Below are 18789 nucleotides of genomic sequence, written 5' to 3' on the forward strand. Positions count from 1 at the left end.
AACGAGGTCATTTAGAAATTCTTTATTACTTTGTTAGGAACAACCAAATTTTTGATGGTATATTCCAAATCCTTCTCTATTCCCTTGGATGTGTTTTTGATGGGGGTCATAGAATCCTAGAAATCAGCAGTCACCAGCATTGGCACACACACACACACACACACACACACACACACACACACACACACACTACCTGGATCTTATCATCCTGGATCATCCAAGACTTCAACTCATATCTTTATATTTAGAAAGTCAGAAAAAACAAACCTGTATGAGTTCAGCAGCTGGTTTCCTTCTTTTCTCAAAATGTTTCTGTCGATGTTGTTCTTGTACCTTGAGAGCCAGCCCTGATCCAAGAATTCCCTGATTAAAAGGAACATTGACACAATCAAAGCAGATCACTGGGCTCTCTGAACAAGCATTTGACTTTCTTTGGCCTACTATTGCCAATAATAAATACAGTTCCTGGCACGTAGTAGTAGCTTAATAAATGCATATGTTTTGATTGATTTAGATTCATAAAGTTATAAGAATAATGAATAAATAAAAGCATTTATACAATGTCTTAAGTTTTGGAAAGTACTTGAAAAAATATTTTATCTTCATAGCAACCCTGGTCTGGGAGTTAAGTGCTATTATTACTCCTATTTTATAGTTGAAGAAAAGGAGACTGATAGAGGGCAAGTGGCTTGTCCCAGGTCACATAGTTTGTAAGTATCTAAGGCAGGATTTGACTTCCTGACTTCAAATCTTTGGCTGTCTTAGCCCCGAGTGTCAATAACAGTGCCCTAGACATTATAAAGTTATGCTTTGTGATCCCTAAAATGCTGTTGATTGAATACTCACAGGATTAGGGCATCATAGACTTAATGCTGGCAGGGTCATTGGTAATCTAGTACAATCCTTTTATTTTACAGAGGAAAATGTTAAGGTACTCCGTAGTGTGAAGAAAATCACACAAGTAGTAGAGTTGGTTTTGAACCCAGTTTTTCTGGCTCCAAATTTAAGTGTTCTTTTTGTTATTTTCAGTATGGGCTCCCTGGGAGACTCTAAAGAGGAAATATGCCCAGGTAAACAAGAAGACTTCAAAGGAAATCAGGCACTTGATCCCCAGCTATGAGTGCATTAGGAGGAATGGCTATTGTATGCCACATCCATTTAGGCCATTAATCTTCTACTCTCTTTTACCTAAAAAGGAAGAGGAAATAGATTTTTGTCTATGCATTAGCTTTAGACATGTCAGTTTGGGAAGATGGCAGATCTAGAAGGGAAAAAGGGGATCTTTTCTTGTTCTGAAATTCTGTTATTTCCTCACTATCTAGGATAATCCTAGACTTTATGGCATTATCTCTATGAACACTTACATCATACTCATTCTTTCCAGATTTGCCCATCCTTCTTCATAATGTATTTCTCTGTCCTTTTTTTTACTTGCCTACTGTACCCTTACAGTATGAACTCCATGAAATTCAACTCATCACCGCTTAGTTCAGAGCTCTCTTATGGACCTCTGACCTTCCTGACTGGATGAAATACAGGACAGACAGACATGAACCAGTATTTTTAGAGAATTGGGTGCCTGCCATGAATAGTGGAAAGAACAATGGAGTGAGAGTCTGAAAGCCTGAGTTCAAATTGTAGATACATCACCCATGTATTGAGGGGAAAAATATATTCTTTTTTCTGAAATTCTGCAAAATGAGGGTTTTGGATGAACTCCTTATCCTATAATTGGTTTACTATTTATTTTTCCTATTCTCTTTCTTAATTTCCCACATCTGATCTTTTGTTCATGCTATGTCCCCCTCCTCCTCCACCCTACATCTATAATCGACTACTTTTTTGTTGAAATTCTCCTTTTCTTTTAAGACTCAGATTAAATGCTACCATCTCCATGAAGTTTTTCCTATCCAATCCAGCAAAAACTTGGTAAGCACTTTCTATGTGCTAGTCACAGTCCCATATTATGGGGAAATAGGAATAAAAGTGAATAGTTCTTAATCTAAGAGCATTTACATTCTAAACACAGGGAATGAGGACTACATGCTTACTGGAGAGGAAGTAGAAAAATATATGCAAAATAAATGCTAAGTAATTTTAGTGAGACAGAAAGAAAGACAGAGAAAAAGAAGCAAAGATAAAGAGACAGACAGAGAGAAAGATAGCTAGAGAAAAAGAGACAGAGATAGAGTCACAGGACATGGAGACGGAGAGTTTTTTTTTTTAACAACTATTCTCTCAAGCTAGGCTTTGTTTTTGTCATTATTTTATAGTTCTTGTTGTCCTGCCCTTATAATAGGAGACTTCAACACATATACTGTTCTTTCATCATTTACTCTAACCTCCCAGTTCCTACTCATCAATCCCACCATGAGTTATTCTTCCTCCCACCTCAGCTATAGACACAAAAAAATCATACTCTTGATCTTGTCATCCCCCACAATGCATTTACTTACATGCTCAAGAATTCTGAAATCTCCTTATCAGGCCATAATCTATTTGCTTTTCATCTCTCCCTCTGCCTTTCCTTATATAACCCTACTATTCATTCATACGATGACCTCCAATCCCTTGACCCCCTCAGTTTTCTCCCAAGATGTCTCTCCTCTACTGGGAATTCTCCATCATTGCAATTCAGTCTTCTGTGATTTAGTATATGGTTTCTGGAACTTTCTATGGCTGAAATATTCATCTAATATGGTCTGGCAGCCAATGTTATGATGAGCCTCTCCAAAGCTGACACTCAGAGGACAGACATAAAGTCCATCACTGGCTTCTAGTCAAAAATATAGTAAGTTAGAGGGCCAGAGTTCAAATTCTAGATCTATGGCCAACTAACTGTGTATTTTTGGTCAAGTCAGTTGACTTTTTTGGTTCTCAGTTTCCTGAATCTGTAAAGTGTGTGTGTGTGTGTGTGTGTGTGTGTGTGTGTGTGTGTGTACTTTGATTATTAGCTAGTCCTTTCAAGTTTTATAATTCAAAACTCTGGATCATTCACTGTGCCATCCAAGCATGACTTCAATCAATGTCCTGCAGACACGGCACTCAGAACTAATCACAATCTGTCAGATAGTGTCAGATGAGGATAGAGGACAAAGGGTTATCACTTCTTTAGTCCTGGAAGCAACTGATTTAGTATTTACCTTGCCTACGTCATCGCCTTTATTTGCATCTCTACCTGGACATTGTTAGTCAGTACACCAGCATGGAAGACATCACATGGAGTAATTAATGATCAAAGGTTTTATTACACTAGGTACCACTAACTAGTTGGGTGTCCTTGGGGAGGTGGCTTAACCTCTCTAAGCATTGGTTTCCTCATCTCTAAAAAAAATTCTTAAACTATTGACCTTATTGGGATAATATCAGCTTCAAATGAGACAGTCTTTATAAAATAGTCCACAAACATGACCTTGCAATTAATGTGATACTTACAGCTGGAAGAGCAAAAAACGAAACTCCAATTAGGGAAAAGGTGGCTGCAATCAGACGGCCTTCCCAGGTTTTAGGGGTCTTGTCTCCATAGCCAATGGTTGCCAAAGTAATCTGTACAAAGAACAATTCTGTCATGATATAGTACAGGGGAGATAAGCTTACGGTACTCTCCTAAATGCCACCCTTCAGGTCAATATATGTATTGAGCTTCTAGGTACTTAAGTCTGTTTAAATGGATCTTAAACAGATACCCTAGAAGACACCAGAAAAGGTTTTATAAAAAAGGTATTTATCTATTGTCTCTTTTGAAAAAGAATAACCGTACACCATGATACTTAGCAGATCTCAGCAAGGTTGCTTTTAAGGGTCACTTGAAAATGACAATATACTGTTTAATTTAATTGGAGCCTACTTGACACATACATTCATATATATATGCATAGATATAGATCTATATAATTATGTGTGTATGTATATCTATTAAATGATCAAAATTCATGTGTGTATATGTGTATATTTATAGACATAATGTATTATCTGCATCAAACTTTCCCTTTTTAGGACTATGGACAGATTGATACATGCCTCCAAATTCAACGAACCCATGTGATCTTTTCTCCTTTTGAACAATTAAATTGAAAGAAGTAGATTCTAATTTCTATCTTGGGTACTTTCCTTCCTACTTCTTTTTCTCTGTCTTCATATGTAAAAATGAACACATTGTGTTTGTGACTCTGTGTGTGGCTCTGTTATGAGTGGTACAGCAGGAGGATTCATAGTATGGTAGAGAGAAGGCTAGCTCTGGAGTGAAGAATGGGCTTTAATCCCCAACTCTGATACATACTGCCCGTGTAACTCTGGACAACTGATTTTACCTCTCAGTGAAGCAGGCAGTTCTAAGATTTTATAAATAATGGCATTTTATAAATTATGATTTGCAATAGTGGAGAGCATTTCTCTACATGGAGTTCCTTGACACTAATAAAAATCACAAGTCTGATCCATCACTCCCCTCTCGGGGGAGAGAAAAATATAACATACTGCATATGCAAATATATAATAAATATAATATTATATGATACATATTATAGAGACATATAATTCATACATTTACTATGCATACCTACATGCAGATGCCAACTTATCTGTAACTGATAACCCATTAGAGTAACCTAGGGTGACAGGAGATTTGAATGGCACGTTAAATATATGTATATATGCATATTGGTACATGTATATATGTGAATGGTCTAGTCCAGTGGTTTTCAAATTTTGGGGGGAAAGGACTCCTTTATCTTCTTAAATTATTGACCTCCCACCTCCAAGGAGTTTTTGGTTATGTAGGTCATATATATCAACGTTTACCATGTTAAAAATTAAAACATCTTATTATCTTGAAAATAACTTTGAATTCCTGTATCCTGGGAATGAGTCTTAGAGACTGCCAGGAGTTCTTAGACTATACTTTCAGAAAGAACATTCTAATTGAGTGTTAGACCTGAAGTCAGGAGATCAGGGTTCAAATTCTAGCTTTAATACATATTAGCTGTGTGACCCTGAAGAAAAAATGAATTTCTCTGAGCCTTAGTTTTATCTAATTCTTTAGAATTCTATTTTGAGAAAAATGCTTTGCAAGTCTTAAGGTGCTATGTAGGTGTGAGATATGGCTATTGCCACACTTTGAAAAATGTCATTACTGATGTGTGTGTAGTATTTAAATGCTTTTTCTAAATGATTTAAATGATTTTCCATTTTCCAAAAAATGGAAACAGCTGTTCTGATAAGGAGGGAGCTTCCCATCACTGAGGGTAGGAAGGGTCCTCAAAATAACATGCAAGACCATTTGTCAGTGTTATTATAGAGGAGATTCCTGTTCAGACAAAGGTTGGAAAGGATGAACTTTGAGGTTCCCCTCTTGATAATATTCTCTCATTTTAACTCTATTATGGTTCAGCCTTGAAATGAACAACTATGTATAGCAACATATATCACAAAGAATGAATTCCAAGTTCCAAACCACTGACTTGTAGAACTTTTAGAACACAGCTTATTAGTAAAGTTGTGATATTCCACCCCCACGTAGTCTATGCTCCAGACAAAATGCCAGTTTGCTTTGCTCCATGAATACTCCATATTTTCCCATTTTTATACCTTTGCTTACACGCCTCCCTCCATCTTAAGTGCTATTCTTGAAGCTGTGCTTAAAGATCCAGCAAAAATGCCAACTTGTCCATTTGGCAAAAATTCACTTAACTACCTAGTAAGTGCAGGTCCCTGGGTTGGGGACTGAGGTATGCAAAGATGAAACGTTACATACACAGTCTTTGCTTTTAAGGAGTTTACAGCCATTAGTGGGGACTCACAGAGGTATGTGACTATGCTTACAACGCAGAAGGCAATAGGGGCAAAGAAAGATCCAGACAACGGACTCTAGGAAACTTATCTTCAACTGAGAGTCGGTTGGAGCAGGGAGAGGGTTGAGGAAAGCTTTGCAGGGGAGGTGGCACCTGAGCTGGCCCTTAAATGGAAAAAACAAAAAAATAAAAAACAGGCTTTGGATAAGAAGAAATGAGGAAGGCGTACATTCTAGATATGAGGATAACCTGTATGAATGCATAGGGTTAAGGGATGGCGTGTGGAATCCAAGGAACAAAAGGTTGTTCAATTTGCCTGGAATTGTAATAAGCCCCGGCTCTGACGCTTACTGGCTGGTTTCGTGGGCTGTAAATTGGAAGTGATCATAGTTTCTGCACAAGGTTACGAAGAAAGGGCTATGTAAATGTGCCCTTTATAGAAATATTTTTATTATAGAAATATTTTTATTCTGTCTTGTGGGTTTTAAAAAGTATCCTGGCCAGGGACTACATTTCCCAGAATGCCCCAGGGGTCCCTCCCCCCTATTTCTTGGTGTAGGATTGGTCTTAAATGGACCAATCCCGTGCTAGGAAGAGGCCACGCCCCCTACTTCCGGGTACAGGATTGGTCTACATAAGGACCAATCCTGTGCCTGGTCTATATAAGGGCTAATACTGAGCCTAGGAGAAAAACTTTGAATTGGAGGATTTCCAAAGTAGCAGGAGAGGTAGCCAGGGAAACTCCGGTTTTTTTCTCTTTAGTAAAGTTTTAAAAAGATGAAAAGGATAGTTTTTCTTTTTAGATCATTTCAGTTTCCATTGGTCATAGCACCTTGTTGAAAAATTAATAACAGTCATCAATCTTCTCTTTTCAATGGCCTCTGAATATACCTCAACAAGATTGTGTGATCTAGTAGCAGAGGACCTGGTTCAAATTTGATTTAATGCCTGTCTGACCCTGGGCAAGTCACAATCTTCCTGGATCTGTTTCCTATATCTGTAAAATGATAAGATGAATCAGAAAGACTCTAAAGTGCCTTCCAGCTTTAAATCTGTGCTTTTATGATACCTGGTGAATGTCTTTATCTGGGCCTACATTTCTTCATCAGCAAACTGATGTGGTTGTATTAGATAATCTTTCAAGGCTCCTTTTAGCTCTGCTGGTGTGAAAATCAGTGATACCTATAAGAAAAGGCTCCCACTTCACATAATACTTTGAGGTCTACAAATCCCTTTGCTTGCAATCATCCTGTAGAGAAGGCAGTGTGTTCTTATCCCCATTTTACAGAGGAGGAAAATGAGGTTATTAGAAGAATGATGTGAATTGCTGAGGGTCACACAACTAAATGGCACACAAACTACAATTTTTTTGACTCCTGTTGTATCATGATGTCTATTAAACTACAACTTCTTAAAAATATATATCTTTGATCATAAAAGGTTTCAGATTCATAAGTCACTGTAGAATCCTCCCTTTTTCTGGAAAAACAAGACATACTTCTGCCTTACTGATGATAGTGGTAGATAGCAACATCTTTTCCTATCAAGGATGGTCCATTTAAAGTGGGTAACTGCTTCAAGGAAAACAAAAAGGCAATCCCCTCCCATATCATCTTCTCTTGCTTTCAACCACCATGTTTCCTTTCATCATTGGCACCCCCCACCATGGCTATTGCCAGTGAAACCATGTGGACAGTGACTGACCAGGCCCCACCAGAGAGCATCAGCATAGGTCTCAAACTCCTCTTTCATTTCCACTCCTTGAGCATCAATCTCAGGCACATCTTTCTCTACCAGGTAGACAAGAAATGAGGAAAGGATCAGCGTCAGGAATCCAATGTACCAGGCAGTGATGAGTTCCTGGAAAAGAAAGCAATTAAAGAAAAGGATAAATTGGTTACTTTTGGCTTCTGTATACAACAAATGTGTTGCATTAGGGAGGGAAGGAGAATGGTGACTGGAAAGAATGAGACTGGAAAGATTCAACTTTATAATTCCTCAACCCTGGATTTGGGCTTGAAAAATAGTATTCAAAACAAGTGCCAAAGGGCTTGGGTTCCATTTCCAGCTCTACCACTTACTCACTGGGTAATCTTGGGCAAATCACTTGACTTATCTGAACCTTAATTTCTTCATTTATAAAATGGAAATAATTGTACTTCCACAGCCTACCTTGTTAAGAATCTGTCTTCTTAATCACCTTTGGCAATTCCATAATTATCGATTAATTTCTTGTATGTTTCTCTTTTTAAAGATGGGGACCATAATACTTCTCTTCCTCCCTGATTTAGTTGCAGCCAGAACAATGGATCTTAAGAAAATAGGACCCAACAAATCAGGGGTTCAGGTTTAATATGTTAGGTCTTTTTTAATTTGAACAAGACGTCCCTAAATCAGGGGGACAGTGGTAAGTTCCACTGGCTTAAGGATCTGGACTAGAGTTTGGACATAGAAATGTGATGCTCCCTCCAATGATAGAGAACCATAACAAAAAGGAACTATAATAGGTTGGCTCATTGGAGTGGGAAGGACTAAAAGATTCAGGTTTCAATAATTATAGCTTATAGTTATCGAAATTTTTCCAGATTTCAATAAATGTCTGGCACTTAATAAATAAACAAAACATAATTGTAAGTAAATAAGTAAAAAATAATTAAACATCTATTGACGCACTGATCTGTAATACTTAATTCACTAGACCATTTCAAGAATCAAATGAGATGAGGTAGGAAAAACAGTGTGTGTTTATATGTGTAATCACACATGCACATGCATATACAGATAAGCTAGATAAAACAACATATACAAGCACATGTGTTTATACACATACACATGCACATCTATTTATCTGTCTATATGTCTATATGAATATGTGTGGACACATATGCACATACCCCATAGTGCTCACATACATTATCTTAATTGATCTTTAAGTATTGCAGGTCAGTCAGTCAGCCAACAAACATTTATTAAGTGCTTACTTTGTGCCAGGCATCATATAAGTGCTGGGAATACAAAGACAAAGCCATAGTTCTATATTATTATTGCTCTACATAAAGGTGGCAGAACCAGAGCCCAGAAAAGTCAGGAGGTTTGGTGCGATTTCAAGCCAGATCTCTTTTGAATCCAACTTCAATCTTTTCCCCACAGTTTTAGCTACATTCATGTGGACATGCTCTGTATTCTGGTCATCTCTTTGAGGAGCAGAGCAGAAACTGGCAGGAGAAATCCTGTGGGTGATAGCCCAGACACAGGTCCTCTCTCTGACATTTCTTTCTTTCCATCTTTCTCCTTCATTTGTAGCAGAGGACCTTGCCTAGCCCATTTCAAGCTAGGTCAAACTGGGCCAAAAATAGGTCATCTCAATCCATTTAATTTTTTAATTTTTTTAAAACCCTTACCTTCCATCTTAGAATCAATACTGTGTATTGGTTCTAAGGAAGAAGAATGGTAAGGGTTAGGCAATTGGGGTTAAGTGACTAGCCCAGAGTCACACAACTAGGAAGTATCTGAGGCCAGATTTGCCAGGACCTCCCATCTCTGGACCTGGCTCTCTATCCACTGAACCACCCAGCTGTCCCCTTTACCATCCATTTTAGAGGAATAATAATAGCTTTCATGGATCTAGCACATTAAGATTCATGAAGTAAGCAAAGGGGGCTAAGTGACCTGCCCAGAGTCACATAACCAGCAGATCTGAAGCTAGGACCTCCTATCTCTAGGTCTGGCTCTTTATCCACTGAATTGTTAAATTCAGATGTTGGACTAGATTTTCTTTGAAATGTATCTCTAGATCATAGGGTCTGACATTCTACTACCACCACCACCACCACCATCATCTCATACTCAACATGTGTTAAAGTCAGTTCATTATCTTCCCCTCCCTAAACTTGCTACTATTTTTGTTTATTCCTTATATGGCAGACTACTAGTGAGTTACAGGCAGGAATGTGGCTAGAGTCAGCTAGAATCCACAAGGCCAAATGTTGAAATCTCAGTTTGAGCATTTTATACCTTAGAAATTGGTGAAAATACCAAAAATATGGGCTTGTTTTATTGTTTTGTTGACTGTCTAGACTTTAGAAAGTGATGGAGAAAATGTTAATGATTCAGATTAAATTTAAAAATGTGTCCTAAGTGAATTCTTCCCCTTAGAGATTCCAGTGTTAAACATTTACCAGCATACCACTGTTCAGAGCATATACCCAAATCTTTTTCATGTTGGTAGGATTTATGAGAGATCAGTCTCTTGACAAAGTGTGATTAGAGATCATAGTTATGAGAGATCACAATCTCTTGGCATCTACGATATTCCACTTGAGACAGGTCTGATTTATACAGGTAATTAAACAAGCACCAGATAGGGAAAGAACAATCTTGATATGAGGCAGAGGAGAGCATGTCTAAGAAAGAGGGAGAAAAATCTAGGCTAGGATGGTACCAGCGAAGGCTGAAATCAAATGGTCTGGAATAAGTAGGAAAAAAGAACTAGATCATAGATTTAGGGTGGGAAATCCAAAGGAGTTGAGGAAGCAAACTGTAGGGAATATCAGGGAACTGTTTATCTAGCCCAGCTTATAGATTCAAAAAATTTTTAAAAGCAGCTTCTGGCATGGTCAGAGGAAAGGTTTGTTTCCTCTTAGGGATATGAGCCAATGAACAACCTCAATGGAGAGTGTGATAGGACCAAGACAACTTAAACTACTGCAATGTACTCTATACTGTCTGGTCCCATGAATCTTTTTTTTTTTTAAATTTTTATCTTCTTTCTTAGAATCAATAATTGGTTCCAGGGTAGAAGAGTGGTAAAGGCTCAGCAATGGGGGATTAAGTGACTTGCCCAGAGTCACACAGCTAGGAAGTATCTGAAGATAGATTTGAACCCAGGATCTCCCATCTCTAAGCCTGGCTTTCTAACTGCTGTGTTACCTAGCTGTCCCTCCCCACCCCCATAATTCTTTATCCCTGTTTATCATCTCCATAAAGAAGACAGGAAGGCGTAGGACTGACCCTGTGCTTTTATCAGCATAGGAAATTCACCATTGAAGAAATTTTTCTCTCCCATTGAAGTCAGCATCTTTTCTGCAATGTGGAATCTTGAAGAGTTGCCAAGAGTATCAAGAGGTTATGTAATTTTCTCAGGGTCACACAGCCTGTATATATCAAGGGTAAGACTGGAACCCAGATTTTACCCTGCTTGGACAATGGCTCTCTATGCACTATACCATCCTGCCTCTTCCTTCTAGGAAAGGATATATCTGCAAATGAAGATTTTTGCGCAAACCAGGGTGCCCTACCACTGTAATGGAAATGTATATGAATATATTTTAAAATTTAATTTAAATTTAGAATTCAAATAAAAATTTTAAAATGTAAATGAATATATTTTACTTGCTCAAGAAGATATAGTCAATATACACTATATCCAATTGTACATCCTTTTTTTGGTAATGAGACTCCCCCCCCCCTGAATTCCAGTGTAGTTTTCCTGCTACCTACACCTTTATTTGGGTCAACATTTATATGAGAGTTTCAAACTCTTTTTAGTTAAGAGTTCCACTATGCTTCCTGGGGAGCAAGTCCCTAGGCCATCCCCTTTGGCAATGGAAAAATTACCGAGGGAAAACTCTTTAAGATACTTTATTTTCTGGTTTACCTGTGCAATTTATTGAAATGTGTAGAGGTAGTTTCATCCCCTCCCTCTCCTGGATTGCTGACCTTGTTCATTCCATTTTGCATGCTGGCATGGCATCCATGAATTATGTGAATAAAAAGTTGTGGATGTGACCAACCTCCCTCTACTTCCCTGAATGCAGCAGGGGAGAAGGATGGAGAATCCTGTGGCATGAGCTACATGTGGTCAGACTTAAAGTAGAAAAGAGACTTTAAATCTATGCTATCTGTTTTCTCTATTTCAAGTGATTATTAATAAACTCTATGGAAATAAGTAACTGGAGTTATAAATTTTAATCTATCAGAAATGTTTTATATATATCCCTAGATTATTTATAATATATCTAAACTAATATTAATTATTATTATCATATTATAATTATTATATTGGGGAAGCTAGATGGCCCAGTGAATAGAATGCTGGACCAGGAGTGAGGAAGACTAACTTTGTGAGTTCTAATCTGACTTTGGACATTTACTGGCTGGGCGACCTTGGGCAAGTGACTTAACTCTATTTGCCTCAATTCCTTCTATGTAAACTGAGCTGGAGAAGAAAATGGCAAATCACTCCATTATCTTTGCCAAAAACAACCAAAAACAACCAAATGGGGTCATGAAGAGACAGAAACACTTGAAATACCTTAACACCAACTATTATTCTATTAATAATAATTACTAAATTTTATGGGGAATACGTCCCAGTTTACAAAACAGTGATGATACTCAACTCAGCCTAAGTAATGTTTCTCTTTGGGGGAGGTGGGTCTGTTCAAGGAAGATGGGATAACACCTTTATTCCTTTAAAAATTAAATGTGTGCATCCCAAGCAAAAATGAAAGTGAGCCTTCTGATCCTACCATCAGTTTTCTCCCAGAAGTCACTATTCTAGAATCCCTAGAAACTAGAAAATTGAAATATCCTAAATATGTATCAGAGATAGGAAGAAAATAGCATTTGTTAAGCATGTACCATGTTCAAGGTGCTTTACAAATATATTATTCTTTTAACAACCCTGGGAGTCAGGTGCTTTATCTCAATTTTACAATTGAGGAAACTGAGGCAAACATAAGTTAAGAAACTTGTCCAGTGTCACATAGTAAGTTTCTTGATGCTATATTTGAATACAGGTCTTCCATAGTTAGTCACCTAGCTACCTCTTGCTAGGACTTTTTATTTTGTATAAAAAAAGAAAGTCCATGAGTTATCTTGGGAGTGAGATGCCACTCTCTTCTTAGGTAGAATATACCCTTTATGCACATTATATAATTATTTATGATATAATTATATAGTAATATCTATTATATACAGTTGTTACTACTTTAGTCCCTCAACGCGATGATCTGGGATTGCAAGAAACTGTACTGCCCAGATAGTTTCTAAAAAGTCATCTCTGTTGCTGTAACCCTCCTGAGAAAATTCTGAAAATTATCACTCAAAACTTCTAAGTAGACATTTGAAGAACTGCCACTTTTCTCTTCTCTTTTGCCCCACTAACTGATCTGAGGTAACAGGTCTTTGAAGTTCTCACACAGCTGATAGTGACTCAACTTGAGAGATAACCCAGGAAAACATTTCTTCTTTTTATTATTTATTTATTTATTCATTTATTTATTTATTCATCCATCCATTCATTCACTCATTTATTTATTTACTTATTTATTCATCCAATTATTCATTTATTTGTTCTTTTAAAAATGTTTTTTTTTCAGTTACATGAAGAAACAATTTTTGACAATGTTTTTTAACATTTTAAAATTCAGATTTTCTCTCTCCCTCCCATCCTCCCCCTTCCTGAGGCAGTGGAATAGTATGATATACCCTATACCATACTTTCATGTAATACATATTTCCATATTGCTTATGTCATGATAGAAGATACATATTTCACATACAATAGAAATAGCATAAAGGATATATAGTGGAAGATGGCATCACTCAGATCCCAATAGGTCCTTCTTTTTCTATAGGTAGCATTTTCTTATTTTCTTCATGAGTTTCTTATGGCTATCTTTGCTGATTATGGCTTTGTCCTTTGCAGTTGATCATTGTATACTATTTCTGTAATTGTATACACCGTTCTCTTGGTTCTGCCCACTTCACTTTGTATCAATTCATATAAGTCTTTCCAGGTTTTTCTGAACTCATTCTGTTCATTGTACCTTATGGTGCATTCCATGCAACCATATACCACAACTTGTTCATCCAATTCCCAAGTGATGGATGGGAGTATTTCATCTCAACACCAGTCATCCTGAGACACTGACTACCTGAAAAATCTATCCTCCATTAAGATTTATACCTTCTCTGTGTGGTACCTCTTTCTTTCTTCCCTGGAATGATTATTAGTCCAGTGGGTTAAATCATGGATTTAGAGGGCAATTGCTGCTAAATGTAGGAAGTAACAAACATGGGAAACATTGATTAATTCTCCATTTCATTTACTGAAAGTGATTCGTGAATTATTTGTAAAAGAAGTGGGACACTAAAACATGGAGGGATTGTGCCCTTCAGATGTTGGCATCACCCTTACCCCAGATTCTATTAGAAAATATAGATAGACAAATAGGTAGACGGATAATTAGATAGATAGATAGATAGATGGATAGATAGGTAGATGTATGTAAGTATAGATAGATAGATAGACGGACAGACAGATGGACAGATGAAGGACAGACAGATGGACAGACAGACAGACAGAAAGATAGATAGACTTGATTGATGGATGGATGGATGGATGGATGGATAGGCAGACAGAGAGACAGACAGGCAGATAGATAGATACTCTATATATTTAATCAGTAGCCATATCAATCTATTGACTCATATCGAGTCTAAAGTTTATTACAATTATCAGATTTTTTCTTTTCATCTATTTATTTATTTATCCATCCATTTTTATTTATTTATTTATTTGTTTGTTTGTTTGTTTGTTTTAAACCCTTACCTTACATTTGAAGTCAATACTGTGTATTGGCTCCAAGGCAGAAGAGTGGTAAGGGTAGGCAATGGGAGTCAAATGACTTGCCCAGGGTCACATAGCTGGGAAGTGTCTGAGGCCAGATTTGAACCTAGGACCGTCTCTAGACCTGACTCTCAATCCACTGAGCCACCCAGCTACCCCCATGAGATCTCTTTCAGAACAAATCTACCTATTTACTACTCCTCTATATTATATTTCTGAAGTTAGGATTTTGTACCCAAGTATAAGGTTTCCCACATACTCCTATTGAATTTCCTTCTACTCCATATCTGACAAGACCTTTGGTAGTCAGTTGGCCAATATTTATTAAAGGTCTGCTGTGTGCCAATCACTGTGCTAAGTGCTAGGCATACAAAAAGAATCAAAAGATGATCACGCCCTCAAAGAACTTGCAATCTAGTGGATTGTCATATATTATCTCATTCATTTGTGTGACATTTGCAAATCTGACAAGCACATTTGAGAGTGTCCCACAGCAGACTTTATAGGGTACATTTAGGACCTCTAGAGGAGTTAGAACCAAAATCATAACATCTCAGAGTTGGAAGGTGTTTTCAGAAGTCATCTAGTGTAACTCGTACCTGAAGCAGGAATTTCCTCAAACATCAAGCTTCTATAAGAAGTCCTCTAATGATGCAGAAAATAGAAGCAGCCCCTTTTTTACTGAATAACTCTATCAAGAAGATCCTTCTTACACTGGGCTGAAATCTGATCTTCTCTACTGTCATACACTGGTCCTACATTCTGATTCCCAGGTCTAACCAGAATAAATTTATTGACTCTTTTAGGTTTGGCTCTTCAAGTAGTGAAGAAAGCCAATTCAGTTTTGTTTTCCTAGTAAACATTTCTAGTTCCTACAATTGATCAAAGGCTGTGATTAAAATTAAAATTTTAATTATAAGTTTTTATTAATCTTTATTCATTTATTTATAAGATTTTATTAAAAGTCCATGAAGAGCAGGGCTGCATAAAATCTCTTTATTTGCACTCAGTCATATACATTCTCCTTGCCTGCCTTCATGAAAAATAAAGGCCTTGCTGCACTTCATTTATCTGACCCTCCTGCATGAGGCAGTTGACCTTTGCTTGCCAGGACTTTATTTCTAAATGTCCATTTCCATGCACCAACTAATAGCTTAGTAGCAGAAAAGAACCAGACACCCCCTAAAGTGAACAATTTCTTCCCAGACCCAGACAGAACAGGACTTTATGCTTATTTACAACATATACTTTTGAAATTAGTCACAGTTCCGTAAATATACTTTTGTTCTCTAAGAGTACTGGATTTTCAAAATGTGTTTCCATCATTGGAAAAGGGTCCCTATGGTGAGATTTCTTTTGCTTCAAAATTTTGCCTGATGGGACAAGCTAAAGCTGGGATTTTTAGAAATGCATCTGGTTGGAAATTAGCTTCAATAGTAGGTTTGCTTTTTGAACACAATGGGGTTGATTTACTAATCGATAGTTTGTCTTCAGAGCCAGTGTGCAAGCTGACACATCTCAGCAAGCCCTCCCATTTCTGACATCATTTTTTGAAAACACTAATAACTGATGGGAAATTACTGTCCACAGTTCAATGTTTTCACTTCTCTGTTGCTATAAAAACGAACCATTTAAACATGTCTCTTTCAGAATGTCAGCAGTCTAGGAGAATTTTTACTCATTAGTGAACTGATAACTAGAGAACCCACAATGACTTCCTTAGTGCTTAGCGCAGCACCTGGCACATAATAAATATTGGTTGATTGATTGATTGATAATGCTTATAAGATGAATTCCAAAAGCTTCATCCTAGGATTTAAGTCCCTCCATGATCTGGCTTCTGCCTCCAATGCCTTCTTCACTCCATTTAACGTGAAACTTACAAGTGAATCCATTTAAAAAAAGAAAAGATTTGTTTCTTCTTCTTCCACCACTACCCTTGTCCTCAATGATTTATCTCTTCTTGACTATTCTGTTGCCAAATATTATCTGCTACACAATTTAGCTCTTCATTTTATTTTCTTCCTTTATTAAAGTGTTTCATGAATTTCTGCTGTCTCCTCAATGCAATCTGTTCGTTCCTTGAAATTTAGGTTTTTGTTGTTCATTTGTTTCAGTTGTGTCTGACTCTTTGCCCATTTGGCATTTCCTTGATAAAGATACTAGAATGATTTGTCATTCCTTCTCCAGCTCATTTTACAGATGAGGAAAAAGAGGGCAAAAAAGGTAAAGTGACTTTCCAGAAGTGTCTGGGACTGGACGTAAACTAAGGAAGATGAATCTTCCTGACTTCAGACCCAGCACTTAATTCACTGCATCACCTAGCCTAGATGTCTATTGAAATCAAGGCTTGATATGCCCAACATCTATCATAGTGACTTGCAAGTTGAATACTGATTAATTGGTTCATAATTATTTTTTCTCTATTCCAAAAATAAATGTTTAATGATCCTTTTTTCAGGTCCTGTTCTGGAAGAGTATATCTTACTTAAAAGAAGCAGGATGTGTAAAAGTAGTTGACAGAGAAGATACTTGATGTGAAGAAGTTCACAAATCATGGTGTTGAGAATCAACAAAGGCAGAATTAGCTAGTATCGGGTTGGAATTTGAATTCTAATCTTCTCAACTTCAAATCCAATGCACTTTTAAGAGTATTTGAATGTTGGCAGAAGAGTTTGATTCTTCCTGTTTGGTTTGAGGGAGCTAAACCAGGGTTACTGGAAAAAATTACAAATGTCGATGTAGATTTTTAAGTTTGTGATTGCTCTCTTTGTGTACTGTCTCCTCTCCATCAGTTAGGGATTGTCCTTTCCCTCATCCTCGGGATTGCTTAAACACTTGCCTAAATCACACCTTTTAGGAGGTGGGGAATAACAGGATGCTAGAAGACTGAGATCTCTAGTAAGGCTTACCAAACTCTAAAGTTTTGTGCACATACTCTATAGCAGCTGACTGTTGGTCTACCATCTAAAAACCAGGCAGAAAAGGAGTAAGTTTAAATGGAAAGGTAATGATTTCAGACGTGTTGAATTTTCAGAGAAGACTGTACATAGGATCATATGATTTAATACTGGAAGGCACCTAGTTGAAAACCAGAATTTGACAAATTATGAACCTAGATCTCAAAAAGGTAACCTGCTCAACATCACGCAGGTATGTGTATATACATACACTGTGTATGAGAGCTGGGATCTGAAACCAGGTCCTCTGACTTCAATTCTGGCATTCTTTCTCTGACAACAGTCTGCCTTAGCAGGTTCCAGGTGGAGACTCTTAGAAGGCCTTCCCTGTTTTAAATCATAAGGGTTTTACTCTAATGGCCAGGGTTGGAGATGTGTGTTTGGAGTTCAGAAGAGTGGTCAGAACAGATGGTAGGGTTCAATAGGAGGAGGAAGTGGGGTGGTAGGCAGGTTGGTTGGTAGGTTGTTGTCTTTTGTACTCAGAGGACCAAAATCATATCACCAGTGATGTCTTTTGATATACACATGAATTGGATTTAAGTGAGGCAGAGTTGCACAAAGATGTCAGCCTCACTCTCTTCCAGAGTCATGGAAGTCCAATAGCAAGACAAAAATCATAATGTTCAGTGATATCTTGGGATGCATTGGATGAACTTGGTCTCTTCAATGTCTGACCAAATTTTAAGTGCTCCACAGTGTCTGCTTCAGCCACCTTCATGTCTTCTGGGATACATTGTTCTTATTTGCCCCTTCCACTGGGAGAGTCTTCATATGCCTGGAGTAGATACCTCCCTAACTCACCATTGGGTTTGAACCCCATTGATTAACCTTAAACTAGTTTAGGTGAGGCAGTTTTACTGGGATGTGGTGGTTGTCCATTCTACAGCTTCTTTGGGGTCCCAGGTGAAAGTTGAGTATCAGATAAACACCAAAGATGGATGAGCAGCCCTGAAAAGGGCTTGGCAAGCCCTCACACCAGAGACGTCAGACCTCCCTGGCTAGGAGGAAGTGGAGGCATGAGATTTATAGATAATGTTTTTTTAAAAAGTTTGGCAGTGAAGGGAGAGAAATAAAAGGATAGCTAGATGACAGAGTAATTTCAGCTAACATTTACATATCTCTTTAATCTTTGCAAATGCTTTATATATGTTATCCTATTTGATAATCACAAAAATCCTGAGGTAGGCATTATTATTTACTTTACACAAGTGGAAAAAGGGAGGCTTTGAGAGTTTAAGTAACTGGCCTAGAGTCACACAGCTTGTATATATTTGAGGCAAGATTCAAACTCAAGTCTTTATGATTCCTGGGGTGGGGGAGAGAGAGAGAGAGAGAGAGAGAGAGAGAGAGAGAGAGAGAGAGAGAGAGAGAGAGAGAGAGAGAGAGAGAGAGAGAGAGATGGAGA

At 37.6% G+C, this 18789-nt stretch overlaps 1 protein-coding gene across 1 annotated transcript in view; it reads right to left on the reverse strand.

Moving 5' to 3' along the window:
• KCNQ3 (potassium voltage-gated channel subfamily Q member 3) overlaps positions 1 to 18789 on the reverse strand; it is a 110170-nt gene that overhangs the window by 50790 nt on the left and 40591 nt on the right. The window contains exons 5-7 of the mRNA XM_044684323.1: positions 7494 to 7649; positions 3436 to 3546; positions 268 to 363 (exon numbers count right to left, since the gene is read on the reverse strand). Coding sequence (XP_044540258.1) covers positions 268 to 363; positions 3436 to 3546; positions 7494 to 7649 — 363 coding nt within the window. The remainder of the gene's footprint in view (positions 1 to 267; positions 364 to 3435; positions 3547 to 7493; positions 7650 to 18789) is intronic.

The sequence above is a fragment of the Gracilinanus agilis genome, chromosome 1, assembly GCF_016433145.1.
Source record: "Gracilinanus agilis isolate LMUSP501 chromosome 1, AgileGrace, whole genome shotgun sequence".
NCBI lineage: Eukaryota > Metazoa > Chordata > Mammalia > Didelphimorphia > Didelphidae > Gracilinanus > Gracilinanus agilis.